Source organism: Salvelinus sp. IW2-2015, unplaced genomic scaffold (genome assembly GCF_002910315.2).
Source record: "Salvelinus sp. IW2-2015 unplaced genomic scaffold, ASM291031v2 Un_scaffold4638, whole genome shotgun sequence".
NCBI lineage: Eukaryota > Metazoa > Chordata > Actinopteri > Salmoniformes > Salmonidae > Salvelinus > Salvelinus sp. IW2-2015.
Genome location: NW_019945908.1, coordinates 32,000 through 47,354, shown reverse-complemented (window position 1 = coordinate 47,354; position 15,355 = coordinate 32,000). Strand labels below are relative to the sequence as shown.

At 43.5% G+C, this 15,355-nt stretch overlaps 1 protein-coding gene across 1 annotated transcript; it reads right to left on the bottom strand.

The window, feature by feature from the left end:
• Positions 1–1,542: 1,542 nt before the first annotated feature.
• Positions 1,543–12,903, bottom strand: LOC112077510 (tubulin alpha chain-like). Its single transcript, XM_024144004.2, has 4 exons — positions 12,701–12,903; positions 5,366–5,588; positions 5,032–5,180; positions 1,543–2,915 (listed from the first exon to the last, which is right to left on the bottom strand). Exons 1-4 carry the CDS (start codon positions 12,701–12,703, stop codon positions 1,941–1,943), a joined length of 1,350 nt encoding a protein of 449 aa, XP_023999772.1. The 5' UTR covers positions 12,704–12,903; the 3' UTR covers positions 1,543–1,940.
• Positions 12,904–15,355: the final 2,452 nt, after the last annotated feature.

Below are 15,355 nucleotides of genomic sequence, written 5' to 3'. Positions count from 1 at the left end.
GGTGGGCCTATGCCCTCCCAGGCCCACCCATGGCTGCGCCCCTGCCCAGTCATGTGAAATTCACAGACTAGGGCCTAATGAATTTATTTAAATTGAATGATTTCTTTATATGAACTGTAACTCAGTAAAATCATTACATGTTGCGTTTATATTTTTGTTCAGTATATGTATTATGTAATTATTAAAACTGCAATTATTTTTATTCATTTATATATTTATTTATTTCTTCCTACAATACGATAGTGAGGGTGTGTCAATCAAACATCTGTGGGTGGTATCTAACACACCATTGGATGATCAATGTCATGGCTCGCTGCTCGATTGCTTTTGCCTGCTTTTGCACCACCTATTTGAAGCTAACTTGCCGTAGCCTAGTGGTTAGAGTGTAGGGGGCAGGTAGCCTAGTGGTTAGAGTGTAGGGGCGGCAGGTAGCCTAGTGGTTAGAGTGTAGGGTCGGCAGCGTAGCCTATTTGAAGCTAACTAGCCGTAGCCTTCTGGTTAGAGCGTTGAGCCAGTAACCGGAAGGTTGCTGGATTGAATCCCCGAGCTGACAAGGTAAAAATCTGTTGTTCTGCCCCTGAGCAAGGCAGTTAACCCACCCGGGTGTCGTGGATGTAGATTAAGGCAGCCCCACGCACCTCTCTGATTCAGAGGGGTTGGGTTAAATGTGGAAGACACATTTCAGTTGAGTACATTCAGTTCTATAATAACAATTAGCCACAATAGTGAAATTAGTGGTTTGCCTTCAAAATAAAAGTCCCACATTGAAACTGATGCAAACGGATACAAATAGTAATTTCATGCTATATTTTGGACTAGATAATGCTAAACACGTTTGGAATGTTGTTATATAAATTCAACAAAAAACAATAATTAGTTCATTTGACAACAAAAAAATAATTCTGATGAAATTGCAATGTGGATGCATTAGACTTCAGAATTGCATTGGGGGCATATGTATGCACTGTACAGCCTTGCCTATGAATCTTGGGTCCATGAAATGGGGTATCAGCCTACTCAGTGACACCCACAGAATACAACCGTGAAGAGTTTACACCAATATTACTGCACTATTCTATATTACTGCACCTTCCTCCTCTTTCTATTACTGCACTATTACCAACTTTTTCCACGTAAAATATTGCCGCTTTTTCTAGTTTTTCAAGCGAATGTCTTTTAATGGAGTATGCGAGGCATACTTGGGATAAACCAAATCTAGTATGCGGGCACCTTTATGCGATACCACTTCGCTCTGAAGCCGCCAAGTGGATATCGAATGATCTAATTAGCCCCAAACATAAATCCTCCACATTTATGAAGGCTGAGATGAGTTAATAAATCCAACATTGATAGCAGTAATCAAAAAGCCAGAATACCGGTAGGATAATATACTAGGGGCTAATTAGCATTTAGCCAACTGTATTCATTCATAAAGTATCCTTGCTGGTAATTTAAAGCCTTGGCTACAGTAAAACACACTAATTGCAACATCTAATCAAGTCATGGTGTCGTAGGGTGTGAATAAAGAAGAATAAAGCGATATATTTTGAGAATAACTTTATTGAGCTAGGACATTATGGATGAGGGCCTCATTATAAAAACTAGCATGTTCCTGTACAACTTCTGATTTAGCCGTCAATAAAACGTTGATTTACAATAACTCAGTAAAAAAGGAAAACATTGGCAAGGCAACAGTATTCTTCAAATCAAAGAAAAGGGGTAACTTCTCAGTGTTACAGTAATTTTTCATTTCTAAATTGTCTAAGATGTGGAATTTCATGATATGGATATTAAATTCAGTGTCAACGACATACAAATTAAATACAGTTTAATAATTAAGATACAATAACCAAAATATTTGACGGCTCCTTTGGACTCATTTGGCAATTAACCTTTTAACATTCATTTTGTTCCGGGAACCAAACCAGCAATTTCGTTGTTTAATACTCTTCTCCTTCTTCCTCCTCCTCAAACGAGTCGATGCCCACCTCTTCATAGTCCTTCTCCAGAGCTGCCATGTCTTCCCTGGCCTCAGAGAACTCTCCCTCCTCCATGCCCTCACCAACGTACCAGTGCACGAAGGCTCTCTTGGCATACATCAGGTCAAACTTGTGGTCCAGACGGGCCCAGGCCTCAGCGATGGCTGTGGTGTTACTCAGCATGCACACGGCCCTCTGGACCTTGGCCAGGTCTCCTCCAGGAACCACCGTAGGGGGCTGGTAGTTGATACCCACCTTGAAGCCAGTGGGACACCAGTCCACAAACTGGATGCTCCTCTTGGTTTTGATGGCAGCGATCGCTACATTGACATCCTTGGGAACAACGTCACCACGGTACAGGAGACAGCAGGCCATGTATTTGCCGTGACGAGGGTCACACTTCACCATCTGATTGGCCGGTTCGAAGCAGGCATTGGTGATCTCAGCCACTGACAGCTGCTCGTGATAGGCCTTCTCAGCGGAGATGACTGGGGCATAGGTAGCCAGAGGGAAGTGGATACGGGGGTAGGGCACCAAGTTGGTCTGGAACTCTGTCAGATCAACATTCAGGGCTCCATCGAAACGCAGGGAGGCAGTGATGGAGGAGACGATCTGACTGATCAGCCTGTTGAGGTTGGTGTATGAGGGACGCTCAATATCGAGGTTCCTACGACAGATGTCATAGATAGCCTCATTGTCCACCATGAAGGCACAGTCKGAGTGCTCCAGGGTGGTGTGGGTGGTCAGGATAGAGTTGTAGGGCTCCACCACAGCTGTGGACACCTGGGGAGCTGGATAGATGGCAAACTCCAGCTTAGACTTCTTGCCGAAGTCGACAGACAGACGTTCCATCAGCAGGGAGGTGAAACCAGAGCCAGTGCCTCCTCCGAAGCTGTGGAAGACCAGGAAACCTTGGAGACCAGTGCACTGGTCAGCCTGAGGGAGACATCAACACAGCCTATCAGACCAGCACATCAACACAGAATTATCAGACACTATGAATTTAGGGGCAATTTACACTGAACAAAAATATAAAACGCAACATGTAAAGTGTTGGTCCCGTGTTTCATGAGCTGAAATAAAAAGATCCCAGACATTTTCCATACGAACAAAAAGCTTATTTCCCTCAAATGTTTTTCACAAATTTGTTTACATCCCTGATAGTGAGCATTTCTCCTTTGCCAACATAATTCATCCACCTGACAGGTGTGGCATATCGAGAAGCTGATTAAACAGCATGATCATTACACAGGTGCACCTTGTGTTGGGAACAATAGAAGGCTCCTCTAAAATGTCTGCAGAAAATGTCCACGAGAGCTGTTGCCAGAGAATTGAATGTTAATTTCTCTACCACAAGCCGCCTCCAACGTCATTTTAGAAAAATGTTCCAGTACGGCGTCGTGTGGGTGAACGGTTTGCTGATGTCAACGTTGTGAACAGAGTGCCCCATGGTGGCGGTGGGGTTATGATATGGGCAGGCATAAGCTACAGACAACGAACACAATTGCATTTTATCGATGGCAATTTGAATGCACAGAGATACCGCAATGAGATCCTGAGGTCCATTGTCGTGCCATTCATCCACCGCCATCACCTCATGTTCCAGCATGATAATGCACAAAAACCATGTCTCAAGGGTCTGTACACAATTCCTGGAAGCTGAAAATGTCCCAGTTCTTCCATAGCCTGTATACTCACCAGACATGTCACCCATTGAGCATGTTTGGGTTGCTCTGGATCGACGTGTACGACAGCGTGTTCCAGTTCCCGCCAATATCCAGCAACTTCACACAGCCATTGAAGAGGAGTGGGACAACATTCCACAGGCAATCAACAACCTGACGACCTTCTCATCGAAGGAGACTGTGTCAGCCACTGCCATTTAGGTGATGGTGAGTCACACCTCAGATACGTGACTGTGTTTCGATCCAAGCCCTTTACTTAAAATAAAAAAAAAAAAGTATCTGTTTTCCCAGGCTTCCGTGGAAATCCATAGATTAGGGCCCGAATACTGATTTCCTTATTGAAAACTGTAAAGCTCAGTAAAAATCTTTGAATTGAAATGTTCGTCTTTCTAATTTAGTTCAGTAAACATCAACAGTGGTGTACCACATAGCTGTTCTATTCTCCCCTTTTATTTTTGATGGTTCAACCGTTATCAAATGATATTGGACAATTAAACGTCTAGGGTGTTACGTAGGTGTTATGTTGTTTGTCGAGGACTCTGGGTGTTTGTGGGTCTTCGGGTCCTGTCGAGGGTTCATGGGTACGACGGGTATGGAGTTACTGGGTGTCTATGGTTGTTTACCCGAGGGTAGGGGTGTTTACGAGTATGGTACGGGGTTATGGTTCAGCGGGTACGGGGTTATGGTTTACCGAGGGTTATGGGTTATGGGTGATCTGGTTCATCCGAGAGGATTGGTTACGGAGGGTATGGGGTCTACGGCGCCGGGTTATGCGCGGTCTAGCGGGGGTATGGGTTACTGGGGTCTACGGGGTGATGGTTACCGAGTTATGGGGCTACGGGTCGTTTATGGTTACGGGTTACGGGGGTTATGGTTACGAAGGTTATGGGCGGTTATGGGTTTATGGGGGTTATGGGTAACGGGGGTTATGGGGTTACGAGTGTTATGGTTACGAGAGGTTTGGGTTACGGAGTTATGGTTACTGAGGGTTATGGGTTACGGGTTACGGCGGTTATGGGTTACGCAGGTTAGCTGTTCGCGGTACGGGCAGTTAGGTAGGGTCTTATGGTTAACGGGTTAGCCGGTACGAGTATGGGTTACGGGTAGTCGGGGTTATGGCGTTACGAGGGTTATGGGTTACGAGGGGTTATGGTTACGAGGGTTATGGGTTACGAGGGTTTATGGGTTACGGGTATGGTGGTTACGGGGGTTACGGGGGTTATGGGTTTACGAGGCTTTATGGCTTTACGGGCGTTATGGGTTACGGGTTACGGGGGTTGTGGGTTACGAGGGTTATGGGAGAAAAGCTTCTTGTTTATCATATCATGTATCTAATTGTCAACAATTCATTCTTCAAGCAGTCTTACCAGTTTACGGATCCTGTCCAGGACGGAGTCAATGATCTCCTTGCCGATGGTGTAGTGACCGCGGGCGTAGTTGTTGGCAGCATCCTCCTTGCCTGAGATGAGCTGCTCAGGGTGGAACAGCTGGCGATAGGTACCTGTCCTCACCTCATCTGGAGAAAGAGAAAACAGTATTTTTCTATATGGAGAGAAGACCAGATACCAGTGGATGATGTTGTGTACACATTTAGAAATGGAATGCACTGGAACATCTGAGATTTGCTTTAGTAGGTGCGTCGTAAATGTTGAAATGTTTTTCAAAAGGATAAAAGTTTCTGTAAAAAGACAAACATCTTACCGATAACGGTGGGTTCCAGGTCGACGAAGATGGCGCGTGGAACGTACTTCCCGGTGCCCGTGGCGCTGAAGAAGGTGGTGAAGGAGTCGTCGAGGTTACCTGTGGGCTTGTCACTGGGCATCTGTCCGTCTGGCTGGATCCCATGCTCCAGGCAGTACAGCTCCCAACAGGTGTTACCCATCTGGACTCCAGCCTGGCCCACGTGAACAGAGATACACTCACGCTGATGAGAGAGACGGGGAGAGAAGGAGAAGAGACAATGTGAATGAAATAGACAGTGATAACACCTGACCACATGGAGGATAACACAGGGTGGTCTAAGAGGTCCAAGAATTCAGATGTGTATCGTCTGTCTGACACCATGTGTGTAAATTATTATGATACACTGAGGGTACAAAACATTAAGAACACCTGATCTTTCCATGACATAGACTGACCAGGTGAATCCGGGTGAAAGCTATGATCCCTTATTGATGTCACTTGTTAAATCCACTTCAAATCAGTGTAGATGAAGGGGAGGAGACGGGTTAAAGAAGGATTTTTAAGCCTTGAGACAATTGAGACATGGATTGTGTATGTGTGCCATTCAGAGGGTGAATGGGCAAGTGCTTTTGAACGGGGTATGATAGTAGGTGTCAGGTGCACTGGTTTGTGTCAAGAACTGCAACGCTGCTGGGTTTTTCCATGCTCAACAGTTTCCTGTGTGTATCAAGAATGGTCCACCACCCAAAGGACATCCAGACAACTGGACACAACTGTGAGAAGCATTGGAATCAACATGGGGTCAGCATCCCTGTGGAACGCCTTCGACACCTTGTAGAGTCCATATTAGGGAGTTGTTCCTAATTGTTGGTCCGTGTATATGCCCATATGATGATTCGTTTTGTGTCATCCCAGAGATTTTAATGTAGTCCCCACTAGGTGGAAAACACGAGAAATCAGAAACAGAAGGTAACAAATAGGAGAGAGAGAGGCGGGGTACGAGAGAGAGAGAGAGAGAAGATGTGAGGGTGGGGGGTAGAGAGAGAGAGAGAGGGGGGCGGGCGGCAGAGAAAGCAGAGAGGGAGGGAGGATGAGAAACACGAGGGATGGTGAGCGGATAGAAGAGAGAGAAAGAGAGAGAGGGGAGAGATGGGAGGAGTGAGAGAGAGGAGAGGGGAGAGAAGAAAGAGTAGAGAAGGGGGAGGAGGTAGAGATGGGTCGAGGCAGAGAGAGGGGAGGGAGAGAGAAAGAGAGGGGAGAGAGAGAAAGAGAGAGAGGGGAGAGGAGAGAAAGAAAGAGAGAGAGGGAGAGAGCGAGAGAGAGTGAGAGAGAGAGGGGGGTGTAGAGAGAGACAGAGGGAGGAGAGAGAGAGAGAAGAGGTGGTGGTGTAGAAGAGACAGAGGAGGAGAGAGAGAGAGAGGGGGGAAGACCAGACAGTTGCTGCAGCTGTTGTTGGAACTCCTGTTTAAGTCACTCTACAGGAGGAGAAGGGCAGCTACCCTTTGCTACTCTTCTATGGGTACAACAGGCCCCTTGTACGGGACCCATGATTCAACGTATATAAACGTATATTTTCCTTCTTATACCTTGTTTGTATTAGCCTCTCCCTAAACAGATTTGGCTCAATCCCAATCACCCTAATTAAAGTTTGAGCGAGGTGTAGTGCCTTTTAAGCCCTCTAGTTGGCGCTCCAAACGAAGCGAATCGAGATGCAGACTTTCTATCGAGTGTTTCCCAAAACTCCCATGATGCTCTGCGACCCAACCCTGGAGAGTTGCTTCGAGAATAATGGCTGAAAAAAAAATACTAGGATGGAAGTTAATATAAGTAATTATATTTCATAACGAATCATGCAACAAAAATGTACAGTTAAGAGGAATATATTAGTTAATGTAGAGACTGACCAGTATGTTTTTTTTTGTTTGTTGTCAAAGTTAATTTAAGAAAAACGCTATTTAACAAGCTATCTGTATTTGTATTTATTATGGATCACCATTAGTTCCTGCCAAAGCAGCTCTACTCTTCCTGGGGTCAAGCAAAATTAAGGCAGTTTATACAATTTTTAAAACATTACAATACATTCACAGATTTCACAACACACTGTGTACCCTCAGGTCCCTTCTCCACCACTATCACATATCTACAGTACTAAATACATGTCTATGTATAGTGTGTATGTTATCGTGTGTGTGTGTGTGTGTGCATGTGCATGTGCAGTTTACAATTGGCTCATTCATCCCCCTCCTCTCCCCTGTAACTATTCCCCAGGTCGTTGCTGCAAATGAGAACGTGTTCTCAGTCAACTTACCTGGTAAAATAACGGTAAAATAAAAAAATAAAAAAAATAAATGTGTCTGTGCCAATGTTTGTGTTGCTTCACAGTCCCCGCTGTTCCATAAGGTGTTTTTAAATCAACTTTTCTGCTGGCATGAGCTACTTGATGTAGAATAGAGTTACATCTGTAATCTGACTAGCTATACATTTATCTTGAGATATGGGCTTTCCACATTTGTATGAATTGTAATTTGTGTTGTTTAATGTTTTAGGGACTTCTGAGCAAACCAGCAAACCAGGCTGTCATCTAGTGAAACCCAGAGGATGTAAAGAATCTAGCTAAAGCATTGATTGTAGATATTTTTTCTGCAAAAGAGCTGAGCGTAACGTAGCTAGCGTAACGTAGCTAGCGTAACGCAACGTAGCTAGCGTAGCTAGCATAACGTAGATAGCATAACGTAGCTAGCGTAACGTAGCTAGCGTAACGCAACGTAGCTAGCATAACGTAACGTTGCTAGCGTAACGTAACGTAGCTAGCTAACCATGTTCTATCTAATTGTGTAGTGCAGGATATAAAAGACTTGTGTACTATAGATGTGGAGCTATGTAGTCGATGTGTCTACGGACCCTCACATTTTTTGGTATGAATATTAGTTCAGAACAGTGGTTTTCATTTTTAATTGCTTCCACTGGTTAATCATTCATCGCTAAGAAATTGCAGGAAATGACGGAGTGAAGGAAATGCTACTGTTCCATTTCAAACTGCTACTGTTCCATTTCAAACCGCTACTATGGGAAAGTCCTGCTTCAGTACTAAGCCACATTGAATCACAGCCAATGAATGTCTACATTATGGGCAGATTGTTGTTTTCCAGTTATCATATGTTGCTTAGTACACATACTGTAAGTATCTATTTGTTGCATGAGAAATATAAGGAAAGATATTACTGGAATGAATCAGATTTATAGTGTTTACTTTACAAGGTGACTGATTTCAAACTGCCAGAATCTGTTGATGTCTAGGTGGCCAGACAGGTTCATTACAAGACAGGGTAGTCTGTCAGTCATACAGTGTGTACGCCCTAATAGTGACCTATATAGAAACACACAGTATATTTGGGACACACAGTATGTTATCCTATGGTATTCAGAGCCTTGACAAACATGAGGAGTTGAGACAGAAATGGCTGCCTGCTGCAGAGATAACGACCAGCAGCAGAAGAGGAGTTGAGACAGAAATGGGTGCCTGCGTGCAGTAGATTAACCGATCCATGCGAAGAAGAGGTAGAAGAGACATGATAATGGCTGCCTGCTGCAGAGAAACGAACCAGTCAGCGAAGAGGAGATGAACAGAGAAATGGCTGGGCCTTCTAGCAAGTAGACGGACCAGCAGCAGCAAGAGGAGAAGAGACAGAATTATGGCGGCTGGCTTCAGGAGATACACGACGCAGTCAGAGATAGAGGAGATGATGTACAAAATCGGCTGCCTGTCATGGCATAGATAAACGACTAGCAGCAGAAGAGGAGTTATACAGATAGGGGTGTCCTGTAACTCAGAAGGATAACTACTCAGCAGCAGAAAGAGGAGAAGAGACAGAAAAGTTGGTGGGGCTGCACGCGCAGAGATAACGCACCAGCAGCAGAATGAGGAGATGAAGACTAGAAAGATAGCCTGCTCAGGATAACGAAGCCAGCAGCGAGAAGAGAGTTAGAATAGAAATGTCCGTGCTAGCAGTGAGAAACGTACGAGTCGCAAAGAGAGAGGAGTAATCAGGAAATGGCTGCCCTGCTGCAGTAGATATACGGACCAGGCAAGCTAGAAGAGGAGAGAGAGCGAAGAAATGGCTGCCTAGCTGCAGAGATAAACGACCAGCAGCAGAGAGGAGAGAGACAGAAATGGCTGGCCTGCTGCAAGATAACGGACAGTGCGTGCTGCAGTAATGAGCAGATGAGAGACAGAATCGGCTGAGCCTGGCTTGCAGAGAAACGACCAGCAGTCAGAAGGGAGAAGAGACAGAATATGAGCTGCCTGCTGCAGATTAGATAACGATCCGAGCAGGCAGAAGAGAGGAGGAGGAGAGACAGATAATGGGCTGTGCCTTGCAAGATGATAAGCGACCAGCAGCAGAAGAGGAGATGAGACAGAAATGGCTGCCTGCTGCAGAGATAACGACCAGCAGCAGAAGAGGAGATGAGACAGAAATGGGTGCCTGCTGCAGAGATAACGACCAGCCAAGAACTTACTGAAATAACTGTCATCCTCTCCTCTCTCTGACTGCATTTCAAAACTACAAGGTCAGTCTTTTGGCTCAGCTCTGCAGTTCCATCCAGGACAACTATGGCTGCGTCACAAATGGCACCTTATTCCCTATTTTGTGCACTACTTTTGACCAGGGCCCATAAGGTGCTGGTAAAAAGTAGTGCACTATATAGGGGATAGGCAGCCATTTCAGACACAACCATAATTTTCTCAAGAAGAGATAACTAGGCCTTCAGTCCCTCTGTGGCCTCTGCCTCATCATCAGCTGCTGCCGAAGTCAGAAAACTCAAAATACCCTACAATTATCTATGAGAACAGACCAGAACACGGCAGGATAACACTAAATAATGTCTGACTTAAGTCTGTGTGACAATGAGTCAGTGATGTATTGGCCTTGACTCCTGATACACCCAGTTTATGGGCCTAATTCAGACACACACAGGGACACTACCATCTAAAGATCACTTTCCCAGACGGATACTGATTAAACCTAGTTCTGGACTAAGAAGCTATTCCAATGGAGATTCACAACTGAGCATGCTTTTTTTTTGTCCATTAACAGGTGTAATCTTGGTCTGGGAAACTGGCCCTAAAAATATGAATCCTTGTCTCCACTAGGGATTAGTGATAATTCCCTCTGCCCTAGTCACAGACTATTTTTAAACCTGCCCCATTCTAGCTGCCCCCTCTGGAGACTGAGTGATGGACAGGGGCCTACTGGGGAGGAAAGATGGTCGCCATGTTTGGGCAACACTTGCCAGGCCAGGGGCCCAGCTGGCTGCTATTTCTGGGGAACCCTCAGTCTCATTAACCTGACTTTTACTCACTCCTAACTTGCTGTAATCACCAGGCAGTCACCACCAAAATCCAGCTAGACAATTCATAGATGGAAACCCAGCTCTATCAAACTTTAAAGTACTAGATAAAGTACTAGATAAAGTACTAGTTAAAGTACTACATAAAGTACTAGTTAAAGTACTAGCTAAAGTACTAGTTAAAGTACTAGTTAAAGTACTAGATAAAGTACTAGATAAAGTACTAGTTAAAGTACTAGATAAAGTACTAGTTAAAGTACTATATAAAGTACTAGTTCAAGTACTAGATAAAGTACTAGTGTGTGTGTGTGTGTGTGGTATTGCTTCTTCATTACATCTTAGATTCTGTAACTTTTCTATTCTGCCTGTAGATTCTGTAACTTTTCTATTCTGTCTCTAGATTCTGTAATTTAACTATTCTGCCTGTAGATTCTGTAACTTAAATATTCTGTCTCTAGATTCTGTAATTTAACTATTCTGTCTCTAGATTCTGTATCATACCCATTCAGTCTGTAGACTGTATCTTACCCATTCAGTCTGTAGACTCTGTATCTTACCCATTCAGTCTGTAGACTCTGTATCTTACCCATTCAGTCTGTAGACTCTGTACTTTACCCATTCAGTCTGTAGACTCTGTATCTTACCCATTCCGTCTGTACCGATCTGCCCATAGTTAGACTTAACCTACCCATTCAGGTTCTGAGACTCTGTATTCCTACCGCATTCCGTCTGTAGACCGTGTATTTACCCATTCAGATTTGTAATGCTATACATTGTAAATCTTATATCCCTACTCCTCATTTATCCACATTTGTAAGACTGTTCCATTCAATTCTTAACTGTTCTTACACCATTCAGTCTGTTAGACTCTGTTCTTACCATTGCCGTCTGTTAGACTCTGTATCTTACCCATTCAGTCTGTAGACTCTGTATCATTACCCATTTCAATTTCTGTAGACTCTGTATCTTAACCCATTCGTCTGTAGCTCTTGGTTATCTTACCATGTCAGTCTGTTGAGACTCCTGTTCTCACTCGTCTTGATCTGTATACCATTCAGTCCTGTAGATCTCTGTATCTTACCCATTCAGGTCTGTAGACCTCTGTATCTTACCCATCGTCGAACTGCTTCCCCATCGTTAGACTCTGTTAATCTTACCCATTCAAGTCTTGTAGAATTCTCCTGTCAGGCTACGATTTCTCAACACACCCTGAAACTAACACAAAGCTGCCCAATTTCCTGTCCTGCAAGCAACACGTTCGTTATTGATAGCATGACTGAAAAAATGAGAAACACCCTAACTAACTCACTCACTCACTCACTCACTCCACTCACTCACTCTCATTCTCTCATTCTCTTCATTAGTAAAGAGAAAGACTATGATAGTAAGAGAGTATTTGACACTACTGTATAGTTAATCCTAATTAATATCTGCAATTACAGTTTTTCTAGGTCATTCTAATTTTTTTAGGGTTTCAATAAACATCTTTCCCAGAACAGAAGATTCAATGCATAATCATGATGAAGGCATTTTCACTTGTAAATTCACATGTTACTACACTGATGACATTCTGTTCTGTGCAAAATGCAAAATAACATTCTTCCTTTCAGTGACAGTAATGGTTTATTTTCGATGCGTCACTGTATTTCTTCAGAGTTGCCACAAACTGCACTGCACCCCCTGAACCGTCCTGTCGGGGGGGGGGGGGGGGTTGCGGTAGGAATGAACACTGCGCCATGGGAGCTGTGCCATTAGACAAAATAACATCGTGCAAGATTAAAATGGTCACAAGTTTAAGAAACGACAATAGCACAGACACTGTAGGTTATTGCATTGTGTTTTTTTGCAAATGAAATGGAAAGGAAAGAAAAAAAATAAGAAAAACATATGTTGATAAAAACAGACAGTTAAAACAAGAATGCAATCTTAACATATAAAAAAAATATTCATTTATGTCTAGTGTGAACCCCAAAATGTCAGCCATTCCAAATGAAAAACACTCACCATTGTGCTTTTGCATATATCCAGTCTCTTGGCTAAACGAGAGAAAATAATATAGACGAGGTCCTTTTTTGTTCTTTTTTGGAGGAATATGTTTGTAACTTCTCGCAGAGGCCCGTCAGGTGTTTCATCCGTTGAGTAAGTTGTGCCCGGTCGTGCTGGAGCTGCTCATCACGCTATATTCAATGCCAGTGGCGTCAATGGAATGGATCCCTCCTCCTGCTGTGTTATTTATTAGTATGCGCAAAATTGTCCGGACCCGTAGGCACTGCACAGGTAGAATTTTGCTGCCGTCATTTTTTAGCCTAGGAGTGAGATTTTTTTTTGGGGGGGGGGGGGGAGATTGTGCTCAATCTTTGCAGACATTTCTGCTGAGCTGGTACATTAATGCTGATTACAATTTGAGATGTCTCTCCCTTGGGTGGTAGCTTCTCCAGCAGCGAACTTGGTTTGAGAGACTCGTATTATTTACCCATAGCCTCTGTACTCTGATGCGAATGGGCTATTTTCTCCTAACATTTCCACCGAGCAAACATCACATACACCAAGCGGTGACATGTTGCAGCTCTAATATTCTCATCTGTCACCAGTAGGTGGCACTGTAACCCAATGTACAGTAGTGGTGCGGAATGTGGAACACGTTAGAAAGACTTGACACCTGTCCTGTGTGTCACTGAGTTCACGTCACATCAGTGGTATGCAGAACGAATGCGTTAACACCACTCAGCAGCCTTTTGTCATCTGGTTTGAATTAAAGGGTTAAAACTATATTGGCTCCCGAGTGGCACAGCGGTCTAAGGCAGTGCATCTCAGTGCTTTGAGGCGTCACTACAGACCCCCTGGTTTGAATCCAGGCTGTATCACAATTGGCTGTGATTGGGAGTCACATTTCACATAGGGCGGTGCACAATTGTCTGGGTTTGGCCAGTGTAGACCGTCATTGTAAATAAGAATTTGTTCTTAACTGACTTGCCTAGATAAGTACATTTTTAAAATATATACATAATCCAACTAACAGCTCAAGGCATTATAAATTGGTTAGTTATTTTTTAGGAAAACACAATGTGTTGCTTTAAATCCAATAATGAAACAAAAAAAATAATAAATTTGTATTGAAATATATTTTCTCAGAGAAGAATAAAGGTCATGTTTGACTGGGGCTTGTTTGTTGGTACGGAATGGTTCTTTGTGAGCTTTAGAAAGCAAACAAAGTCATCTAGCCTTTCAGGTTGTGACCTGTCAGACGAGCTAGCCATCTCATTGGCTATGTGTCCCCAGTGACTCATCAGGTCTGTATGGCAGCTCCACTATGTTAAAAAAACAACAAAAAAACTTTGGATCCTCCTCACCAATGACAACCAATCACAGCAGAGATAACAACATATTTTTTTCTGCAAGAATGAAAACACATGAATAATTCAAAACATGCGAATGAGTTGGGTTCAGGGGGATGTGTTTATGGAATACCTTTTGCTTTAAATGGACCCAAAGTTGCAGACATAAGTGAACATTCGATCGCCGTGCAACAAAACAAAAAAGATTAAGGGGAACAGCAAAGATTTGTGCATTTGCTACAGAGTGGTTGTTTTAAACGGTGCACGAGTTCAGAGTGGTCATGCCCATAAATAGTACAGAGACAAACACGCCCCCCCCCCTCAGATTGTTGGGGTGCGCGACGCCGTTACTCGAGTTATATATATGGTCACCAGTGGATTTACTGCACTTTATGTGAGGAAATCGTCTGCCTGTAATCAACAGAATCTCAATAAAGTTTACAGTATCAAAAAAATATCTCTGGTGAGTTATGGGCGGGGCCTTCTAGCAGCAGAATCATGGGAAAACAAAGAAGAACACAACATAACAGCGTTCGACATATTGTATTTGCTTAAATATCTTGGATGAAATACAGTATGCTGAATGGAATTGATGGGTATTTCTGTAAACTAATAGATGTATAACCTCCTATCTTACTATGATTATGCATTTAATTTATGGTCGTTTCTGTAAGCTAATAAAACCTGGATCTTATCTGATTTCTGCATATATTTATAACACTGTTATAAAGTCTGAGATCTGTAAAGTCGTCGAGCTCGTTTTTAAAGTCCTGTGGTAACCATGTCAATGGACTGGACCTCATAATGACCAGGGGCAATGCAGAGCGAGATACAGAGCGAGATACAGAACGAGGTACAGAACGAGATACAGAGCGAGATACAGAACGAGGTACAGAGCGATATACAGAGCGAGATACAGAACGAGATACAGAACGATACACAGAACGAGATACAAAACGATATACAGAATGAGATACAGAGCGATATACAGAACGAGATACAGAACGAGATACAGAACGATATACAGAGCGAGATACAGAACGAGATACAGAGCGAGATACAGAGCGATATACAGAGTGATTTACAGAGCGATATACAGAACGAGATACAGAACGAGATACAGAACGAGGTACAGAACGAGATACAGAACGATATACAGAACGAGATACAGAACGAGATACAGAACGAGATACAGAGAGAGATACAGAGTGATATACAGAGAGAGATACAGAACGAGATACAGAGTGAGATACAGAGAGAGATAATGTCTAACGTCGGTACTTCAGGCTCCAGCTATACAGGTTGTTTTAGTCAATCTGAGCAG